Here is a 24,039-nt window from a genome sequence, read left to right on the forward strand (position 1 = left end):
AATCGGAGAACAACTGGCCCAAAACTGAGATTGGCGAAGTTCCACATGACGATCCTGAAGTTCGAAATGAAGCACAAATTCATTCAATCAGGACTGTAAACCCTCACGTTAGAGTTCACTCAGATGCTCGATGCGCGAGCAAACCGACCGTTTACGAGATGATATCGCACTACAGCTCTTGGTTTAAGTTGCAACGTTACGTTGTGCTGAGGTGAACCAGATGTGAGCTGCGTTGCTAGCGTTGTCACTTTACCTTCGGCTCCAGGCGCGCTAGGCACTTTGGGATTTTTCCTGCCAGGTTTGATCGGAGCTCTGCTTGTTTCTCCAATTCGACCAAAGATTGGATCGTTTATAGCATCTGCGCGTTTCTCAATGAACTCCAACAGGTCTTTGAAACTTGGTAGTGACCCTCGCTCACGGATCCGCTGAGCCTCGTCCCTCCATTTAGCTTGATGCGCAGTAGGAAGCTTTCCCGCCATTTTTCCCAGATTGGTGAGATTCATCTCAGACAAAGCATTCATTGCAACCAAAGTCTCATACAAGGTCCTGCTACGATCCGCAAACTCTCTTAAGCCTTCTTTGTCACTGTTCGAAATGTTTGGTCCTTCAATTAAACCATCAACGCATGCTTTCACTATCATGTGAGGCTGGCCAAAACGTACCTCAAGTAATCGCACGGCTTTCCTAACTCCACCGGGCATGCCTTCAAACCCTTCCACTGCTTTTCTCGCTTTGCCTTCGAGGAACTGCAATAAACGAGACATCTTTTGCGAATCAGACAGATTCTGAGAGTCCACCATTTGATGGAAACGCGCCTTGAATTTGAAGAACTCGCTTGGATCTCCGGAAAACTTAACTACCTCCAGTGGGGGCAAGGTCGCCCCGGTCGCAATCAAGTTCATATTGGTGACAACACTCTGAAGAATACTGTCAGTGTTTGTAACTTTCTCAGACGATCCACCATACTCCCTTTTAGGCTGAGCAAGAGGGCGGACATTGGGATCCTTAGTCGAACTTGAGATCTTTTCAGGGGGTATTGGTTTTGGGGCAAAGACGCGCGGCTGAGGCTCAGGCATATCCTTTCTTTGATCGAGATGCTGTCTTCCCTTCTCAGCGAGTGGATCATCGATGCTCGACGTTTCTGAATCCAATTGCTCATAAAATCGGGTTTTTACTCGGGCTAACTCGGCCTCGTCTTGAGCGTCAGCTATTTCATTCTCCAACTGCAACATTTGCTGTTCCAATCTTCTCTCTTTTGCTCTCCTTAATTGCGCCAATCTCACTTCGGCCATTACGCTTTCAATTGCAGCGTTTTCACGTAACCTTGAACTGGAACTACGACTTGAGCGCCTGGATTTCCGAGAACCGCCCGAAACAGAACTCCGTGCATCTTCCACACGATTAGAACGGTCTTTAGTAACAACTGTTTCCGTTCCTCCATTCGTAAAGCTAGTACGAGTCATGAATTGTTCGATCAGAAAACTGTATCTTTCGTAAGCTCGAGCTCGATCATCAAAACGATCGCTTTCATCCGCCTTTTCTCTCTCACCAGGCAAATGCTTCATAAGTTGCTCGTGTACAAAACAATACTTTGACCATTGATCCTTCAATCGACGACTAAGCTCCATTACTTCGCCAGCATGGCGATAATCCTTGAGCACTTCGTCCAGACGGCTACAAATCTTCGTCATCTCACCGTGATGACCAGCTTTCGATCTTTTCCAAGCCGTAATTCTTTCTGGGGGCTCCATTTGTTCCCGCATATGATCATCTTCGGCCAAAATGTGCGACTCCATTTCGCAGAAATTAAATATTCATCGGTAGAATCTCGACGAATCCACAGAATTTCGAAGAATGTGAATTTCACGGCCAGTCCAGTCCGTATCAGAGTTTCTTAGCTAACGTACATCTCTAAGCCATGCGTGTCTACGCAGCCTTACATTTCGTCCTACGTTTCGCTTCGAAATTCTCTGAAAATTCGTAACTTTCTTCGCGAACTTCGCGAACTAACTAACCGCTCCCAATCTAATTACAAAGTCAAAAATACTCGTTTCCAAAATCAAAAATGTCACGTGCATGCAAAACACGGAATTATTCAGAGTTACGTTGCCAATCGCGCCCACGTGCATTTAAGCACGAAAGACACGACAACCTGCACTTCAATGAAATCATGGACACGGCATGAGCCATTTACAAGTATAGCTTCATAAAAACCCGCCTGCTCTGCGCTCGCATCAAAAATATTTAGCTCGGTTCCCGTTGGACTAATTGTGTAGTGAGGACTATCTTGACTTTGCACCAGTTCAACATTATGCGTCCACCGTAAATCGCCTGCCTCGGATCTATTAACCATCAATGTACCTCTTCCACCAAGCTTTATTTTAACTGGGCTCTTTACCAGAGTATGAAGATAGATATCTGAAACTAAGATGAACCAGGTAACGCAACGTTATAATAATTATGCGATTGTAGCGGAGCTCCCAGCAGCCCGAAGTGCCGTAAAGCGGAGCCCCATACCCATAGAAAATTAACAGAACCCATTCTTTTGGTTTTTCATGGTCATCATGGCTAGCGGCATGGCTCGCGGGCGCGTGCGACGACGACGACGAAGTCGCCCCAACGTGGCGGCCATACTCCAGAAATCGGTTTAAGGTTATGGTTAACGCCAGCTTACATCTTTGATATTGGACATCCATGTCATGGTCAATTGACAGCTGTCAAAACAAGGTATCCGCTGAGCAGTATCACGTGACCATATCGCGGGCTCACATATAGAACTCATCGAGGTCGAATGTTTATTTAAGTATACCGCTGACCAAGTAATGGTTTACATTGGATCGCGGGCTCAATTGCTATATTTTTCCTATTAATGGTCAGTAAATTGGGAGCTCCGCTTTATAGCTTGGCTAAATCTATTTAACAAATGGTAAACGTCACAGCGTGCACTATTGAGTTACAGATGCACACGGGAGGCTGCTAAGCACGAAAGAAGCGTAAGAGTCGGCGACTCTAACTTCTTGAGTGCTTAACAAGCATCCCAAGTGCATCTGTAACTCAATAGTGCACGCTGTGACGTTTACCATTTGTTTTATAGCACAACGTTTAGGCGAGGTATTAAAGTCTCTTTGAGGTAAAAGTGCGCGCGCTTATTTGAACAATTGCGTGTAGTGCTCGCGTAAACGCTGACGTAAACCTAAAAGAAAAAACAAACAAAACAAAGTTTTGAATTATTTCAATCATGCATTACACCTCAAAGTCTTTCAGCATAGCGAAGAAATGGTTTTTCTTATGTTTAGCTTTTTAAATTCACAGGAAAATCGAGAAAACAAGTAAAAACTCGGTGGCACTTTCTTGTGCCATGTTGCAACAGATCAGCGCAGGCGCTCAGGTTGAAGCATACGTCAGCGTGCACCCATGGGCAAATAGTAGACGCTAAATTAACCAATCAGAACGTGCGCTTTACTTAAGATGTGCTATAATTAATATTTGTGAACGTGAAGTATTTGTCTTTCTTCTCATAAGACCTTTTTCTGCAACTTAACGTTCTCTGTCACATGGCTTTGAGTTTTAAAAATTCTTCTTAAAAGTGCGTGGTTTACGCGTCTAAAGAGAGAAAAAAGATGGAAAATCATTTTTCCATCAGGTCGTTATTTTAGTATTCAAAACGTATATAGAGTCTTTCGATTTTGTCTTGTCTTTGATCCGATCGACAACGTTAATTGAAATAACTGTATCATACAGAAGCAAATTGTCAAATACCTTGAACCTCCAAATGAAAAGAACTATAACGAACATTGCTGTCGTCAGTAACATCTCTTATTTGCACCTTGTAGTCTCCAGCATCAGATGGTAACGTATTATAAATAGTCAGCACTGTTCTGTTCACATTCAGAGTATAACGATCGCTGTTGGTTATTAGCCGGTTATTAGGGTCCAGCCATTCTAAGATGAAGTCGTTTTTATCGCCATCGCCAGTAATATACGCTTCAAAGGAAGCGGTATCACCAACACATACAGATTCGTCAGGATTTACTGCCCAAACTTGAAAGTTTCCTGCAGTGAAGGAACATTTTAAGTAACCAAGTAAATGACTTCTCATCGCGAATCTCTTTGTAACACAGTGTTAAGACCCTCGATCTCACCCGTGTGCAGAAGCCCTGCCTTTCCTGTTTTTTTCTCTGTCCATGCCCATTAAATCGAAATCGAAATCTTCCTCACTTTTAAATTTACTGAATATTTCAAGAGAAGATTTTATTAGTTTTCTTTTAGTTTTATCCTAGCCATATTGGTGCCAAGAACACAAGCAAAATTTCAAAGTAATTTCAAAACACTTGCATAGGAAGTTACAGATGTATTTTATATCATTAAAGAAGCTAATAAATATCGTAACATTTTTTTAAAAACTGGCCATGGTATGCAATTTCTGAGTTTTGATTGCACCAACTTGATTGACAGGAAGCCCATGCGCACTCTTGTCTCGCCCCAATCCTTCCTCGCGCGTCATAAATCTTCTCCTAAGCCTCGCATTACCTTACTTAATTAAAAAAAAGACTACAACGGTCTACTAAAGGCCACACTCCTCGTTTTTGATTGGTTCGTCCTCAAAATGCCCAAGCAAGTTATCATGGACTCTCCCTCTTCTCGCGCCTGGGTTCAACCGCTAGAGAGAGGTTCAGGAACTGGACAACTGCTATAAATATCAAAACGAAAAAAAATGCTTACCTTTTATCTGCACTTCAATGACATTACGGACTTGACACGGGCCATTTACAAGTATAGCTTCATAAGAACCCGCCTGCTCTGCGCTCGCATCAAAAATATCTAGCTCTGTTCCCGTTGGACTAATTGTGTAGTGAGGACTATCTTGACTTCGCACCAGTTCCCCATTATGCGTCCACCGTAAATCGCCTGCCTCGGATCTGTTTACCATCAATGTACCTTTTCCACCATGTTCTACTTTAACCGGGCTCTTTACCAAGGTGTAAAGATATATATCTGAAAAATGAATCAGGTAACGCAATGTTATATATGTAGTTATCAACTTAACAGCTAATATGCGATACACCTGGTTATAGAAACACTCTTTAACATGATGTTTAACTCTTGAGGAGGGAGGAAGGGAGGGAAGGAGGGAAGGAAGGAAGGGGAAGGAAGGAAGGAAGGAAGGAAGGAAGGAAGGAAGGAAGGAAGGAAGGAAGGAAGGAAGGAAGGAAGGAAGGAAGGAAGGAAAGAAGGAAGGAAGGAAGAAAGGAAGGAAGGAAGGAAGGAAGGAAGGAAGGAAGGAAGGAAGGAAGGAAGGAAGGAAGGAAGGAAGGAAGGAAGGAAGGAAGGAAGGAAGGAAGGAAGGAAGGAAGGAAGGAAGGAAGGAAGGAAGGAAGGAAGGAAGGAAGGAAGGAAGGAATGAAGGAAGGAATGAAGGACGGAGGAAAGGAAGGAAGGAGGGAAGCTTATACAATGTATTAACTTTTTCGAATAAAGCGTTTAACGCCTACGAGACAGGACCAACGGTGGTGTAAAATTTCATTGAAACTTTGTATATCGATCTAAAGGAAAGTGTACAAGTTTGAATTTTGAGGTCTTTTTTGCAGCTTAACTTTCTCTGTAACATGGCTTCGAGTTTTGAAAATTCTTCTTAAAAGTGCCTTGATTACGCGTCTAAAGCGCGACAAAATGTAGCTAGAAAATTAGATTTTTGTCAGGTCGTTATTTGAGTATTCAATAGGTATATTTTTTGTCTTGTCTTTTGATCCGATCTACAACGTAAACGAAATAACTGTATCATACAGAAGTTAATTGTCAAATACCTTGAACCTCCAAATGAAAAGAACTGTACCGAACATAGCTGTCGTCAGTAACATCTCTTATCTGCACCCTGTAGTCTCCAGCATCAGATAGTAACGTATTATAAATAGTCAGCACTGTTCTGTTCACATTCAGAGAATAATGATCGCTGTTGGTTATTAGCCAGTTATTAGGGTCCAGCCATTCTAAGAGGAAGTCGTTTATATCGCCATCGCCAGTAATATACGCTTCAAAGGAAACGGTATCACCAACACATACAGATTCGTCAGGATTTACTGCCCAAACTTGAAAGTTTCCTGCAGTTAGGGAACACTTTTAGTAACCTAGTAAATGACTTCCCCTCGCGAATTACTTTGTAACACAGTGTTGAGACCCTCGATCTCATCCGTGTGCAGAAATCTTCTTCACTTTTAATTGTAATATTTCAAGAGAACATTTTATTAGTTTTCTTTTAGTTCTATCCTAGCCATATTGGTGCCAAGAACACAAGCAAAATTTCAAAGTGATTTCAAAACACTTGCATTAGAAGTCGCACATTTATTTTATATCATTAAAGAAGCTAATAAATATCGTTACAATTTATTAAAAGCTAGCCATGGTATGCATTTCCTGAGTTTTGATTGAACCAAGTTGATTGACAGGAAGCCCATGTCCTCAAAAAAATATACATGAGTCAGCAGTCTTTTTTTCCACGATCGCACGCGCACTGACTTGTTTCGCCCCAATTCTTCATTGCGTGTCATAAACCTTCTCCTAAGCCTCGCACTACCTTACTTAATTTCGAGAGAAAAACAGCCTACAAGCAGTCTTCTTAACGCCACACTTCTCGTTTCTGATTGGTTCGTCTTGAACATGCGTAGGCAAGTTATCCTCGACTCACCCTCTTCTCGCGCTTGGGTTCAACCTTTAAAGAAAGAGTTCAGGAACTGAACTAACTGCTATACTGAGTGTGAAAACGAAAACAATGCTTACCTTTTACCTGCACTTCAATGACATTACGAACATGGCATGGGCCATCTGCAAGTATAGCCTCATAAAAACCCGCCTGCTCTGCGCTCGCATCAAAAATATCTAGCTCGGTTCCCGTTGGACTGATTGTGTAGTGAGGATTATCCTGATTTTGCACCAGTTCTCCATTATGCGCCCACCGTAAATAACCAGCCTCGGATCTGTTTACCATCAATGTACCTTTTCCACCATGTTCTATTTTAACTGGGCTCTTTACCAAAGTGTAAAGATATAAATCTGAAAAATAAATCAGGTAACGCAATGTTATATATGTAGTTGTAAGCTTAACAGCTAATATGCGATACACCTGGTCACCTGGAGTAAATCTGATTGGTAAAATGAAGTGTCCGGCTATTGTTGCTTTTGATTAATTTTGTAAGGGGATGTACATGTATCACGGGAATAGTAAATAGTTACGCCGATTTTTTTATGACGTTATGGAAACACTCCTCAACCCTATCCAGACCGGGGGAGCGGAAAGTGCCCGCGCTGAAATGAACGCTGAACGCTTATAACGTTTTCAAGATTCAATCAAACGCTGCCAAACTTTGCGAGTTTACCTAAAATTTATCTGGCAATAATTTGGAAGTAGTCCGGCGGCTTAGCTCGAAATTTTAGTTGAATTGTGCACTTTTTGATACAAGCATGAAACTTGGCACAATGAAAGTGGTCACCAACAGAATTTTTTCAGATATAGTGCCAAGCCCGAAAAACGCCAGTTTCCATGGAAACCGTAATTTATTAAAATCAATGAAATTTCGTGAAATATTTGTTTGTCCTGGTTTATAGACAAACACTATTATGTCATGAAGTGATATCAAGTCGCACGTACAAAATTTAGAATGAAATGCTGTAACTTAGACTGTTCACAGCCCTATATTTTCCTGTTTTCTTCTGTTAGCGAACAGTTCACCGATCGCGAGAGACCTGGACGCTAGCGCAAAACAAAGACGCCAGGGAGCAGAGGGCGGGGAACGAAAAATCTTTTCCCATGTAATATTTTCCTTGTGAATTATTGGTATTACAGATGGTAAAAAATGACAATTGTAAGGCTAATTTAAAGCATTCAAATCTGTATTTATGAATAAAAATCTACAATAAAAGGTTTATAAAGGTACAAGAAGAAGTACTTCGTGGGGGAGGGGCTTCTCGGTTGAAAATTTCATTGCTGTTTACTAGCTGAAAAAAGGAAATTGGCGTTGGCACTTTATCAAGAATTGATTAGTATACGAATGCTTGTAATCCCGCAAAGTTTGGTGCTTGTATCAAAAATCGCACAATTCAGGAGCTAAGCCGCCGGACTATAGCATAGGTTGTTGTGTAAAGGAACATGACGTCACCATGGCAACCGGCATGTTTTCCCAAAATTGTAATTTTTGTGTTTCTATTAATAAAAAATATCTTTAATGTAGTTATTTTCACCATTTTACGGTTTTAAAGCACAGTTTTATTGATTTTGAGTACTTTGTAGTAATTTTGGGAGGTTTTCCGGCTTTTTCTACATTATGATGTAATTGTCACGTGACGTGACGTATTCATCCTACGTGACATATACCAAAAGATAGATTTTGGACATACTATACATCCTGTCAGTTTCATTATGATTGCTTAAATATTCTCTGAAAAGATCCAAAAAAGCCCAGTCTGAATAGGGTTAACGTGAAGGTTAACTCTTGAGGAGGGAGGAAGGGAAGGAAAGAAGAAAGCGAGGAAGGAAGGAAGGAAGGAAGGAAGGAAGGAAGGAAGGAAGGAAGGAAGGAAGGAAGGAAGGGCTTATGTAATGCGTTAACTTTTTTGAAAAGAGCGTTTAACGCCTACGAGACAGGACCAACGGTGGTGTAAAATTTCATTGAAACTTTGTATATCGATCAAAAGGAAAATGTACAAGTTTGAATTTTTGAACTGGAAGTATTTGTTTTTCCTCTCATGAGGCCTATTTTGCAGCTTAACTTTCTCTGAAACTTGGCTTCGAGTTTTGAAAATTCTTCTTCAAAGTGCCTTGATAACGCGTCTAAAGCGCGACAAAATGTAGCCAGAAAATTAAATTTCTGTGAGGTCGTTATTTTAGTATTCAATAGGTATATTTTTTATCTTGTCTTTTGATCCGATCTACAACGTTAACTAAATAACTGTATCATACAGAAGCTAATTGTCAAATACCTTGAACATCCAAATGAAAAGAACTGTACCGAACATAGCTGTCGTCAGTAACATCTCTTATCTGCACCCTGTAGTCTCCAGCATCAGATAGTAACGTATTATAAATAGTCAGCACTGTTCTGTTCACATTCAGAGAATAATGATTGCTGTTGGTTATTAGCCAGTTATTAGGGTCCTTCCATTCTAAGATGAAGTCGTTTATATCACCATCGCCAGTAATATTTGCTTCAAAGGAAACGGTATCACCAACACATACAGATTCGTCAGGATTTACTGCCCAAACTTGAAAGTTTCCTGCAGTGAAGGAACACTTTTACTAACCTACTAAATGACTTGTTTATATGTATAGCAATAAAGCTAAATGATTTAATGAACCAAGTATAATTCTGCACGTTGAGAAAAAGTATTCCAGTACTTTTGTATTCATCGGGAAAAAAACATATTTGGCAGCACTTTGCCAGACGTGGCGCACAGATAACGCACAGATGACGAATTCTGTCTGAACACAGATTTTGCAATCTTTGAAGTACCCATCCTTTATTTTGCACTCACGACCAAACGATTGCAGCTAATGTGCTCAAAGTTGGCAAGGTACAAGATAAGTTACTGTATCCGTAAATTTGTGCGTGGTTTTATCAGGATCTCGAGCAAACTGGTTGAACTGGCGGGATGGATGGGGCTTGGGTCAAGACGAAAAAAGACAGACTTCGCACTACGGACATAACATATTCATCGTTATACCGAGAGTATTGTTGTATCAAGTATTGTTATATTGGGGTTCCACTGTACCAAGATTACTCACGCGAGAACCAAGTTGATTGACAGGAAGCCCATGTCCTCAAGTCTTTAGTATGTTTTTCCTCGATTGCGCGATCCGATCGCTCGCGCACTCTTGTCTCGCCCCATTCGCGCGTCATTAACCTTCTCTGAGCCTCGCACTACCTTACTTAGTTTTATGGGAGAAAAACAGACTGCAAGCAGTCTACTTAAGGTCGCGGGGGATACCTACAGCATAAATAAATTCATGTAGCGTAATTTTGCTTGACCTGCTTCTCTTAAAACGCCTTTTTTCGGCTGCTATGGGTGCAATTAAGCTCAACTTTTACAGAGCCATAAAGGAATGATGAAAGATAATGTATGTCATTTTTAGTGCAGAATGCACTAATGTGATGGTTTGTTGGGGCTGTCCTCCGCTAAACCCCTAAACCACTAAACCACTAAAGCGCTAAAACGCTAAGGCGCTATTGTGTAAACTTTAATAGTCAATTAATTAATTATTTAATACCAATTATCAATTATTCCTGTGGAGGGGGTGGGGAGCACCTGACCGTACGCCTCAGGTAAAACGTAAAGCATATCTAAGTTTCTTTCATATAAAAGGTATATATTTGTTTCAGAAAACCCTTTGCTCTCCTTGTGGTACTTTTTTTTGTTAGCAAAGTACCTTGCGCCAAACGCATGCGCAGATAAAGACTACGTTATATTTTTAGGGACATTGCGTGCATCGGGTGTTTGCAGTAGAACTCCTGCAGATTTTATGGCGCCAAGTTAAAACCGCAAATTAATTAAATTAGATTTTGAGACTTTTACAGTTGTTTCGTAATTAAGCATGCAAAAACTTGCACCGTGATTTTCGGCGCTAAACTCCTAAGAACCAGGAAACAAATATCCAAGCCGTGCCGCGCTTTAAAAAATCTTTCGAAAGAGATGTTTATTGATTTGATTTGTTCTTTACTTTTCGAGAAACGTCTTTCGAGCAGTAAAAACCGCAACCTAATTAAATTAAAGTGAGATAATTGGCTAAATTATTGAAAACAAAACAACTGCTATCGATGTCGCGTAAAAAAAAAGTATCATGTTACAGCATTTGTAAGGAAAACAAAAGTATCGTGTAACGGTTGCAAAGTTAAGCGTAAGGAACACAAGTAGTATTTTCAACGTCTAAATGAAAGTAAAATAAGGTAAATAAGCATGAAAAATAAAACCTCATACTTTCAATTGATCGACTCAATTGCATTCTGCGCTGTCCTTGGAGTCTCTGAGTTTATTTGGTAGATTGTATTTAACAGTGAGGTTATAGCCTCTTTAGTGCCAAATTGGGAAGAACATGATGATTCTGTGGCAGAGTTTGCGAAACGAATAGGAGACAGCACACTATAATCTTGTCAAAAACTAATCAGTCAATATCTCTAGAGTGTCATAACAGAAATGGATTTTTTAATTTAAAAATTGCCAGCAAGTTATGGCGGTTTAAACTTTGAGATTTCCGAAGGTGTCCCGACCAAAACACGATCAGTTTCCAATGGAGAGATGTAACTATGGTAATTGTATTCCACGCTTTTATGGTGAGAATGAAAAGCGATTTTAAAAAGGACACGTTTGTTAATACATAATATTATTGTGATAACTCTGAGGCCCCGTCCACACTGACCCGTGAAATTTGAAAACGCATCTTTTTTCCCGGTTAGGCCAACCGTCCACACTGAACCGGCGTTTTTGGTCACCGAAAACGGTACTTTTCAAAAACGCTCTCCAAAGTGTGAAATTTGAAAACGCCGGCTAGGTGGTGTAGTGTGGACGGCGAAAACGGGCAAAACGGGACTTTTTGAAAACGCTGACGTCAAATAGTCATGTGTTCTTTGTCAAAACAAAAGGTTTAATTAGCTTAACCCTATTCAGACCGGGCTTTTTTGGTCTTCAGACCGGGGGGGCGGATTCCGCCCCCCCCGAACTTCAGAATATTTAATAAATATTGGATATATAGTTTTTTTTTTTTTTTTTTTTTTTCTTTTTTTTACCCATTAAAAAAAAAAAATTTAAAAAAAAAATTTAATAAAAGGGGGGGCCCCCCCCCCCCCCCCCCCCAATAGTTCTGTGCATGCGTTGTAACTCTGTGTGCGATGAAGCGTATCGTTTTTAAATTTACCCGGGTTAATGTGGACGGAAAACATTTTACACAGCGTTTTCAAATTTCTTCGTTTTCAAATTTACCCCGGGTCAGTGTGGACGGGGCCTGAGATGCAGAAATATTCAAATTTGAATGAAAATAAGCTCATAGCCTTTAAAATTGGTTTAAATGTCAAAGAAACAGGGATTTTTTTTTTCAAATCACGCGCACGCGCCCATATTTTTATCCAGTCATGAATATCTCGTAAAATAGCGAAGCGCGCGAGGTCTAAAAATAGAATGCAAATGAATATAACCGCCACAAGGTTAAAAAAAACATCAGCGTGTTCTGAAAGAAATAGAATATATATAACAGTGTTTCAAAAATGCCGGTTGCCTTAGATGGTGTTTTAGGAAAATCGTTCGCCATTTCGTTTGATTGTCTGAGTCTTGTCTGAGTCGTGACGTCACTCGCGCGCTTCCCTATTGTCGATAAAAATAATTGACGCTAAAAGGCGGTATAAAACTGCTCGACGTTTGTTTTGAAAATGTTCCTGGCACGCGCCAAAAAAATGCGCTCGCGTGTGCGTAATTTATGTAAATAAAAGTCGCGATTTATCCCTTGGGGAGCGAGCGTGTGAAACTTGAAGATTTGTCTCGCGACTTTTCATTCATATAAATTACACACACGCGCACGCAATTTTTTGGCGCATGCCAGGAACATTTTCAAAACATTTTCAAAACGGCAACACGACTACAAATAACGGACTCGTTGTTTCTTCGTGCCACCCTGAAGAGAGCAGTATTAGTGAAACGTTGGAGCAGTTTTATACCGCATTTAGCGTCATTTTGGAACATTGACAATTATTTTTAGCATAAAAGACGCTACGCAGTTTTCAACTATTATTAACTACTTTCGCTATTGTCGATGTCAGCCGTTGCACTTAGTGCATGCGCTTTAAATAAATGCATAATGATGAGCCTAAGGTGCCCCCCACGACCTTAACGCTACACTCCTCGTTTTCTGATTTGTTCGACCTGAACATGCGCAAGCAAGTTATCCTGGACTCTCTCTCTCTTTTCCCGCCTGGGTTCAACCGCTGAAAAGAGAGCTAAGAAACTGGAATAACTGGTATGGAAATCAAAACGAAAACACAATGCTTACCTTTTACCTGCATTTCAATGACATTACGGACATGGCATGGGCCATCTACAAGTGTAGCCTCATAAAAACCCGCCTGCTCTGCGCTCGCATCAATAATAGCTAGCTCGGTTCCCTTTGGTTCGATTGTGTAGTGTTTATCCTGACTTCGCACCAGTTTTCCATTATGCGTCCACCGTAAATCGCCTGCCTCGGATCTATTAACCATCAATGTTGCTTTTTCACCATGCCTTATTTTTACTGGGCTCTTTACCAAAGTTTGAAGATAGATATCTGAAACTAAGATGAATCATCGATGAATCAAATAAAAGTCAATTTTGCGGGCCATATGTTCATCATCATCATCATCATCATCATCATCATCATCATCATAACCTTTATATAAACACAATAGGGGTTTTTCTTTATAGAATCATCTTACAAAGAAAATAAATGTTTAAACTTGCTTAAAACGTTTGCACTCGGACGAAATTGATGCGAAATTAAACAAAAGCGAAGTAAGGACTTCGAACTCGATTATAACAGGTACATAAACTTAACAGCTGATCTGCGTTACACCTGGTTGCCCGGCATAAATCTGATTGGTCAGTTGAATTTTGCGCGTGTTTTGTGGAAAGTGTAGTGAAATTCGCCATGTTGAAAATAGAAATAAAAAAAAAACCAAAGAAATAAAAAAACGAACTTGTCACTTTTCTTCTTCGACCGAAGATGCAATATCATTCCATTTTTCCATCGCAGGATCGCAGATCGCAGGTCGATCTTACCAACGCCCTATACAGCTAATTCAAGTAAGGTTGTCAGAAAAAAGCATTGAAGTGCACGCGACAAGACCGAGAGGTGCCTCTGGGAATTCAACTGAATTTTGCATCTTGGCCTAGAAGAAACGTACATGTTTGTATTTTTGTACGTGAAGATTTTGTTTTTCCTCTCACGAGGCCTTTTTCTGTAGCTTTACTTTTACTATCCCTGAGTTTTAAAAATTCTTCTAAAATTCAGAGGGGTAAAAGTATCTTGTTTCCACATCTCTGACGAGAAAAGAAAACTTGCAAATTCGTGTTTGTCATGTCGCCATCGTTTTAGTATTCAGCACGTGCGGTAGCTCTCTGCTTCTATTTTGCGGTCTTGCCGCGTGCACGTTTGTGCTTTTTTCCGACAACTTTTCTCGGATAGGCTGTATATGAACTTTCATTAATTTGTTTCTATGGATTTATATGGAGATATGTTTAAAAACAATTGTAAAGCATTATTCCGGCTTTTTACTGACATTATAGTTCTCACAACTCTTCTAAACCTGTTGGAAGAAAGGAAGGAAGGAAGGAAGGAAGGAAGGAAGGAAGGAAGGAAGGAAGGAAGGAAGGAAGGAAGGAAGGAAGGAAGGAAGGAAGGAAGGAAGGAAGGAAGGAAGGAAGGAAGGAAGGAAGGAAGGAAAAAGGAAGGAAGGAAGGAAGGAAGGAAGGAAGGAAGGAAGGAAGGAGGGAAGGAAGGAAGGAAGGAAGGAAGGAAGGAAGGAAGGAAGGAAGGAAGGAAGGAAGGAAGGAAGGAAGGAAGGAAGGAAGGAAGGAAGGAACGAACGAACGAACGAACGAAGGAAGGAAGGAATGAAGGAAGGAAGGAAGGAACGAAGGAACGAAGGAAGGAAGGAAGGAAGGAAGGAAGGAAGGAAGGAAGGAAGGAAGGAAGGAAGGAAGGAAGGAAGGAAGGAAGGAAGGAAGGAAGGAAGGAAGGAAGGAAGGAAGGAAGGAAGGAAGGAAGGAAGGAAGGAAGGAAGGAAGGGAGGAAGGGAGGAAGGGAGGAAGGAAGGAAGGGTTTAAGGTAAAGTCTGTGTCCGAGCCAAGTGGCCTATACAGCCGGAGCTTATCCCGGTTTTCGTAGCATTAAGCAAGTAGGAATATTGCTACTCCCCCCTGGATGGGATGCTAGTCCATCGCAGGGTTACCCCCAGCAGTAAATTCGCCGGTACCCATTTATACACCTGGGAGGAGAGAGGCACTGTGAGAGTAAAGTGTCTTGCCCAAGAACACAACGCAGCGCCCCGGCCAGGCCTCGAGCCCGGGCCGTTCGACTCGGAGTCGAGCGCGCTAACCATTAGGCCACTGCGCCTCCCACGAAAGGGTTTAAGCTAAGTAATAAAAAAACCGGTGTTAAGATCATCTTCACTAAGCTAATTGTTTAATACCTTGAACCTTCAAGTTAAAGAAATCGTAATCAACAAATTCGTAGGAGGTAATTTTCTTAATCCCCACAAAGTACACTCCGGCATCAGATGGTAAAGCAGTATAAATAGTCAGGACTGTTCTGTTCACATTGAAAGAATAATGCTCGCTGTCGTATATCGACAGGAAAGTAGGGCTCCTCCATTGTACTTCGAAATTTTTCCACCATTTTTCGAAATCGCCATCGCCATCGCCAACAATCTCCAATTTCAAGGACACGGTTTCACCAGCACACACAGATTCGTCAGGATTTATCGCCTGCAGTAGGTGGTTCGCTGCAGTAAAGAAAAGGTTTTTTTAATAACATAGTAAATGACTTTACTCGCCGCGAATCTCCCTGAAGCTTAGTGTAGCTTAGTGTGTCTCTCGCGTCGAAGATTTTATCAGTTGTTCTCTCAACTCAATCCTGCCACTATGCCACAAGGATCAAAATTGTGACTCTCTGATTTAATCTATTTTAAAACATAAACAAGTGGTTGGCATGAGAGGAAAATACCGCTTAAAGGGACACTGTCACCAGTTTCACTTCAAAAACTCAAGAGCCTAAAGACATAGGAAAACTTCGAATATTGGTCAAATTTTGTTAAAAATCACCATGCAGGTGTACTGAAGCTATAAACAAGTGATATTATTGTGATGCCATCAGAAACCTTAGATCTCAACTTGAAAAAGTCAGGCTGATTATTTCAGGTTTTGTCCTTGTCGACCTCTGAAAAACACCTAAAAAATTTTATGGCTCCCATCTTCCTTTAACAGCAAGTTACTTTATATCTCCATCTTGATGTACTAGGTGCATTTCATGTACGAGAAGTCGTATTCGCAAAGTTTAGTACTTCTTACGGAAAAGCATTAAAATCTCCGTGACAGTTTCCCTTTAAATTCTTGAAATATCTCTTTTCATTCCAGAGATATTCAAGTTTTTAAAATGTGCAAATTAGCTCAATGACCAAATGTTCATCAAAGGCATGAAAGGGATATATCTCAACCTATTTGTATCAGAAATGCTTATTTCTTTCCAGCAGTACTCTACTAGGTGTGTTCTACAACAGGAGATTATCAATTATGTAACCATGGCAATATACTGGGTTCCAGACCTCCCCAATGTTAAGGGCTTTTCTGGCAATTTTTGGCGTTGCATTTTAATATTTCTCAGTGATGTCTCATTTGCTAGATCCGGGAAGCATCTAAATATGTTAGGTAGACTTCTTGGCCTGGTTTAATTTTTTTGGGCTGAAAAATTTGAAAACGTTGTTGAAAACAGGTCTAAAGGAACTGGGGAAGAATGTGTTGCCATGGAAACACGATTTTATTATATCTGAAGGTTTGTCACCTTTAAAACTATTAGTATACCACGTTTCAATGGTCTCTGCAGCAAATTGACTAAGATAGCTCTATTTATATATATTCAATGTCAAATTGGGTTGAGTTAATCAGACTCATAATTTGCACATTTTACCATTTTTTAAACGTGAATATCTCAGAAAGAAAGATATTTGAAAACCACAAACGGCATTTTAAACCTTACGTTGCATTCAATATGATACGGTCAAAAAGCCAAACTTTAAGGTGATTAGTTATACCGGCTCAAACCACACGACGATCGATTCGCTTTTATTGGTCGTCAAGCAAAGGAAATCGCGGATGATATCATTTGATAAAATGTTCGACAAATTGCGCGCGATATGATTGATCACTTCGACTTCATTAGAGCTCCATAAAGCACGCGACTTACGTCACAGTGGTCACACACGTGCTTTATTTATGGGTTAGAGACTGTTGTGAGTGTTTTGTTGACAAATACACGCGCTGGCCGCACAATGAACGAGAAATTTTCAATACTGCACGAGGCGTAGCCGAGTGCAGTATTGACAATTTCGAGTTCATTGTGAGGCCAGCAAGTGCGTGTATTTGTCAACAAAACACGAACGAACAGACTCTAACCCTTTTAATATACAATCTGAGTACACTGCAAGCGATTAACGAACTTCAAACAATAATGTTTAAAAATAAGAAAGTGTAGTGGTACATATTTACACAGGATTAGATCAATAATATATAAATCACAAATAAGCCGTGCAGAAATAAAGCTTAAAATGGTTCATAAAATCGTTCATCAGCTGTGGTCGTTCATAAATACAGTCATCGAGAAGCTTGTTCAAAGCAACTCGATGAAAGTCGATGGCTTTCACAATCAAGCAACAAGCAAGTCAACCGCACACAAAAATGTATTTATTGAGCTGCAGTTTACCTTTGAACATTAAAGCACTTCAAGTTGTTATCCTCTTCGATTTTGTTTGGTATTGGATCGTTGATAATTTGAGGAATATATTTTTCTGCCACTTCTGCAAGCCTTGAAGCTGAAGACACTTTCAATAATGCACGATTTCTGTGCATTATTGTCAATACTGCACTGTCGGAGTTTGCTGACGACAGGTAAAGCAAAATCACGTGATCTATTTTAACCAATTGCGTGCGTGTATTTTGGACAGTGAACGAAGATTGTATATTAACAAGTTTTAATATACAACATTCCGTTTACTGACCAAAATCCACGCACGCAATTGGTTAAAATAGATCATGTGATTTTGCTTTACCTGTCGTCAGCAAACTCCGACAGTGTAGTATTGACAATAATGCACAAAACTGGAAATCAGCTTTAAACATTATTGTTGAAGTTCGTTAAATCGATGATCGTTTGCAGTGTACTCAGATTGTATATTAAAAGGGTTAGAGTCTGTCCGTTCGTGTTTTGTTGACAAATACACGCACTTGCTGGCCTCACAATGAACTCGAAATTTTCAATACTGCACTCGGCTACGCCTCGTGCAGTATTGAAAATTTCGAGTTCATTGTGCGGCCAGCGCGTGCGTGTATTTGTCAAAAAAACACTCACAACAGTCTCTAACCCATAAACAAAACAGTCTCTTACCCAGAAATAATGCACGCGGCTTACGCCACCAGTTTGATCGCGCATAATTTCTTAACATTTTATAAAAGACATTTTTTTTTTCGTGTAAAACACTCACTAAGCGGTTGCCATCGAGCAATTTTTATCCATAGAGATCGCTTATTTCTATAAATTTTTGACCGCCATAAAAAATTACATCCATGGTGTTTAAAAAAAAGCCAATTTAAGAGCTCAATGACGCTTTAATTTGATGTCAAATAGTAGCGCATTATACCAAGAGGAGAATGCTTGCAAATAAAATGAGAAGGACACTCCGAAGAGAGAAGAAATTAAAACTGTGTATTTTCCCGTCTGCGGGCATAAGGCGTACTCGCATGTATATAGTAACACATTCCAGAGTTTCGGTGTAGTATGAAGAATTATGCAGATCTTGGAGGGTGTTATCCGCCTCAGCTGAAACGGTTACAAAGGTTAAGAAAAGTTTAGCATTGAAATTCTTAAGATTATGCTTCGAAAGGGGCCTAAGAGAAATAACAGATGATAAATATTTATACACAGGCGAATTCGCCTCTTCCTTGCACAAAAATCTAAACGATAACAAAAATTAAAACTAACCAAAAACAACACTTACGTACTACCCACACGGTAATGGTAAGACTAACACTGCACAAGCCATCCTTAAGTGTAGCTTTAAAACCACCCTGCTGGGCGTCGGTTGCAGCAGAAATTTCTAGCTCGGTTCCCGTTGGACTGACTGTGTAGTGACTATCCTGACTTGATACCATTTCACCATAATTATGCGTCCAATATAAATTGCCTGCCTCGGATCTATTAACCATCAATTTACCATTTCCACCAAGCCCTATTTTAACTGGGCTTCTAACTAAGGGGTGAAGATAAATATCTGAAAGATGAATAAGGTACACCAATCTTATAAATGTAATTATAAACTAATCTGCGATACACGTGGTTACCTGGAATGTATATGAAAGAAGTAAGGAAGAAAGAAAAGAAGAAAGAAAAGCTAAAAGGGAAGGGGAAGGAAGGAAGGAAGGAAGGAAGGAAGGAAGGAAGGAAGGAAGGAAGGAAGGAAGGAAGGAAGGAAGGAAGGAAGGAAGGAAGGAAGGAAGGAAGGAAGGAAGGAAGGAAGGAAGGAAGGAAGGAAGGAAGGAAGGAAGGAAGGAAGGAAGGAAGGAAGGGAAGGTGTAAGCTCATTTCGTAAAGTGTAATACATAGCTGTGTTAATTAAGATTATCTGCACTAAAAGAAATATATCAATAGGTTCAAATACCTTGAACCTTCAAATGAAAATAATCGATATCAGCATAATCGTTGGCAGTAACTTTTTTAATCGCCACAGTGTACGTTCCGGTATGAGATGGTAAAGCAGTATGAATAGTCAGTATTTTTCTGTTCGCATCCAGAGAATAATGCTCGCTGTTGTCCAACAGCTGGTTATAATGGTCCCACCATTCTAAGATGAAATCGTTTTCATCGCCATCACCAGTAATCTCTACTTCAAAGGAAATGGTTTCACCTGCACACACAGATTTGTCAGGATTTATCGCCTTCAGTTGGAGGTTCCCTACAGTAAAAGAAAACGCTTTTAAAAATATGGTAAATGACTTTACTCGCCGCGATTCTTCCTATAGCTCAGTGATTAGAGCATCGATCTGACCGGCGTGTTGAAAGTTATTTCAGGCTTGCCTCTCCCATCTGGGACAAGAATTTTTTTCTCTGTCCCATGCCCATGACAACTAGATTAAAATCTTCCCCGCTTTAAATATTACAGGAAAAGAGTTCATCTGTTATTTTCTCAGTTTATTCCTAGCCATATTGGTACCAAGAAATTAAAATAGATCAGTTAAGGAAAATACCCATCTTATAATACCCACTTTTAATTTTATTGATCGTCAAACAAAACACCTGCATAGGAAGTTACACATGTATTTTATATCAGTATTGAAGCTTATACACACACTTAGAATATAGCACATAAAAGTGAGTCGAAGTTTTTTGAATGCCTTCTCTTCATACCAAATGCAGTCTTTTTCTCGAATATATGTATAACATTAAAGTCAAGTGATTTTATCAACCACGTTCAATTTAGAAAAAAGTATATTCGGGTGTATTTTTATTACGCCTTCACCAAAACAAAACAAAATTAAAAGAGGGAGAACTGGATTTCAGTGATAAGTGGTCTTTATTTACCAGATGTTAACTTTTGCTCAAAAGCTAAGCCTGCGAGAAGGCTCTACACTGTTCGATATTGTTCAATTTATGTAAAATTCCTATTACGAACAATTTATATGAAGTTCTTACCTTTACAAACACCAAGAAAAACGAACAGGCAAAGTATCTTGAGAAGTGCACTCATTTTCGTGGAGTTGTTATTTCGCATTACAGTTGTACTTTGAAACGCTCCATATTTTTTCTTTGAACTGATTATGATGTAACAAGTTGCATGTTTCCGCGCGCACATCCAAGAGCTGCAAGAGCGCGTGCACCAGATTAATACATTTCTTACAACAAATTGTCTGAGTTGTGGGGCATTTAGGTACGAAATCTAGCATTCAAAATGGCTGCTTCTCTAAAATTAGCTTTCAATGCGATGTTTTATTTCGTGTAAAACATCACTACAAATTTAACGGTTCGTCATCAGGCAACTTTTTTTCAAACAAATCGCCAATTTTTTATAACTTTGCACCACCAGAAAAAAAAATACATTAAAACATCAATATTCTTAAAATTGCAAATCTTCTTTAATTTCGAAACGCACTTTTTATTCCCAGCATCCCTTTCGTTCCTGACTATTTTATGACTGGTAAGGTCACGTGACAAGGTTCTGCGCAGGACCTATTACAGCCAGGTACTTGGATAGCTTTATTTCCCGTAAAACTACATGGTTTTACGGGAAACCATAAGAAATGAGAATTTTGGCAACCAATCGCATTACGAGTTTCGCTCCATTACTAATAAGCACGAGTGGAACAAGCGTTGCAATTTTTGTCGTCGTTGGGACAATTTTTCAACAAGAAGGAACAATAAAGTTTTCCATTTGGTTTTGTTTCAATACCTTTTCGTTTTTTCTTTGAAAAGGGTCAAACCCGCTAAACATCACGAACAAACAGAAGAAGAACTAGAATAACTCTAATTGAGTGTTTAATTTTAAAGCCTATTAATGACATAAAATTTACCAAAAAATTAAAATAAAAAATTGCTCTGTTACCATTAGAACACGCAGAGTCATCAATCAAAACAGTGAATTCTCTTTTATCAGATGCGCTTAAGCTGAACCAAATATGAGGACCAAGACATCAAATGGAGTGTGTAACAAATTGAGGAGAATCGGTGCAGATCGACTTTAGCGTTTCTGAGGAAAAAGCTCTTGTCCGATTAGAAAGAGAGGGTAGCTTTGCATGGCTTAGAAGAGCATCAAAAGAGTCTTGACTTTTAGCGTCCGTTCTTGTACCCAAAACCGAGATAAATCTACTACTGTGGAGCACTAAATTGGCATAAAAGGGGGTTACATCTCAATAGCTCGATAGCTGCATGCATTCTACAAAATCACCGTGTTTACGATTTATTTTAATGCCTTGAGCACCATTTCTCGGAAATATTTTTGATTCAAAACTCTCGGTAGCTTATTTTAAAAATTCCCAATGTTTTGAATGTCCCGGACTTGGAGTGATTTCTATCAAAAGGACGAAAATTTTATCATGCAACTGCCCGCCTTGTTTTAGTACTTCCTTGAGTGTCAAAGGTGGCCATGGCATGGTGTCAAGTATATATTCAAAAGCTATAACCACCTCTGTGGGGTGATTATTTAGGCGATTATAGCATCATAAGCCGAAAACTCGACGAATAAGAATGCCAAGATTCTTATATTCACCTCTGAAATTATACTAAATCCAGTAAAAGTAATCGAATTCAACTCAGAGCTACTGTAACATGGCTTTAATTAGACTTGTTTCCTTAAATTGAAGCTGGTGACAAAGGGAATGAACGGTGAGTGGAGTCCAATTCGGTCTGTAATCATACGAGTAATTAACAAAATCGGACGAAGCGGGAGTCCGATTTGTTTAATCACAAGTATGATTACAGACAGAATTGGACGACACGAAGTCCTATTACCAATTAATCAAAACTATGACATGTGAAACAAACAATCTTTACCGGCGAAATGGTTGTAAGTCTTTCAGTATGAATACTGAAAAACATAACAGTTTACTCCACAAAATGCACAACAACAGCGCATGACGCGTTAACTGTCCTATTACACTGTCCAATTACAAGCATGACGCATACACTGACCTATTAGTGCTTGAATCGGGCTGCTAATAACCAATCACGTTCGAGAATTCTGTTATAGTTTTGATTAATAATATGATGGGGTAGCAATTTTGTATGTATAAAAAGCTTGAATACTATTCACCTACTTTCTTGGTGTTTTGCGCCCGAATGGAGAAGCTGCTCGCAGGCTTTTCGCCGCGTAATCATAAAGTCTCACGTTCTCTGTTGCCCACCTTTCACTGACAGAATGCTACGGCACGAGCCAGGTAACTCTATCCACAATATATGGTATTGTATGAGTTTTCAACTGGTACATTTTGTTTGCTTATTTATTTATTCATTTATTTATTTATTTATTTTATTATTTATTTATTTTTTGCTTTATTTAATTATAAGATATTTTCTTTTCTTTTTTCTTTCTTCATACTTAAGTGCCAAACAACCTCCCGTATATGTGAATATTATTTATTTTTACTCAGCTCGATTAGCTTTTTAGTTATTCTGAATAAATTTAACTATTTTTGTTTTAATATATGTTTGAATTGTAAATCTCATTTATTCTTTTGATAATAAAACGTGTGTTGTTGTTGTGGTGATGTTGTATTTTTAGGCCTTGGAAAACGGTATTACAGCATCAATGGCACGTTGTTTCCCTGATTAAGATAACCACGCCTTCTTTACTTTATTTGCAAGACATGCAATTGTTTGGACCCTTTTCAAAACGTCTTCGACTTAAAACTCTACGTACATTGACTACATAGCATATATAAAAAGATCAGACTGACAAAGACCCTCCCTTGGAAAGGTCCATTCAAATTAAACACTTGAAGGCACAATTTTTAATCAAAACTTACAAAATCTTCATTAATCGTCACTAAAATCGTCAAGTTCGCTCATTGCGCTGTAAGTTTTCAAGAGGTCTTTGACTAAAAATTCTAAGTACATTGACTACACAGCATAAAAAGATCAGAGTGACAAATAACTTCCCTTGGAAAGGTCCATTGACACTAAACACTAAGCACAATTTTAATCTAAACTTAAAAAATCTTCATTAATCGTCGCTAAAATCTTCAAGATCGCTCATTGCGCTATAAGTTTGTCTTAATCCTGATGTTGGTGGTGGAACTGGTGGTCCCAGAAGCGGGTCGTAGTCAGACATACTAATACTATCCATATCATACATGGGCATGTCTCCGTACGTGCCTAAGCTGGAAGACTGGGGATGACTTGAAGTCACAGGTGCGATGTCGTACGATATGTCAGCGGGTGGATAGAAAACTTGGTCTGGTACATTGAAAATAGGTTCTTCAAACAAAACGTGGTGCACAGCTTCTACTTCGCCTCTATCTTTCTTGGAACTAACGAATAAAAACGATTTAATTGTTAATTTAACTTAATTTTAAGTTTCATTTTAGCGTCAACCTTTTTAGCGATTTAAGGGTGTTCCACACGTAGAACGATTTTGGGTCTATTGTTTGTCTTAAAAACAAAACCGAAGTAATTAGACTGGCCAGTCACAAAGGACATAGGCAATTCAAGAAACCAATCATACTCGAAGCAAATACATGCAAAAGGTGTGAAGCGTGAGAAACGTGAGCGAGCGAGTC

At 39.5% G+C, this 24,039-nt stretch overlaps 1 protein-coding gene across 1 annotated transcript in view; it reads right to left on the reverse strand.

Annotated features, from left to right (window-relative positions):
- Window positions 1-24,039, reverse strand: part of LOC144642248 (uncharacterized) — an 84,947-nt gene that overhangs the window by 55,306 nt on the left and 5,602 nt on the right. Inside the window, exons 6-10 of the mRNA XM_078501228.1 lie at window positions 23,495-23,790; window positions 22,650-22,704; window positions 20,462-20,628; window positions 19,431-19,724; window positions 18,771-19,043 (exon numbers count right to left, since the gene is read on the reverse strand). Coding sequence (XP_078357354.1) covers window positions 18,771-19,043; window positions 19,431-19,724; window positions 20,462-20,628; window positions 22,650-22,704; window positions 23,495-23,790 — 1,085 coding nt within the window. The remainder of the gene's footprint in view (window positions 1-18,770; window positions 19,044-19,430; window positions 19,725-20,461; window positions 20,629-22,649; window positions 22,705-23,494; window positions 23,791-24,039) is intronic.

This window comes from Oculina patagonica, chromosome 2 (assembly GCF_052425735.1).
Source record: "Oculina patagonica isolate OP01 chromosome 2, crgOcupat, whole genome shotgun sequence".
Classification (NCBI taxonomy): domain Eukaryota; kingdom Metazoa; phylum Cnidaria; class Anthozoa; order Scleractinia; family Oculinidae; genus Oculina; species Oculina patagonica.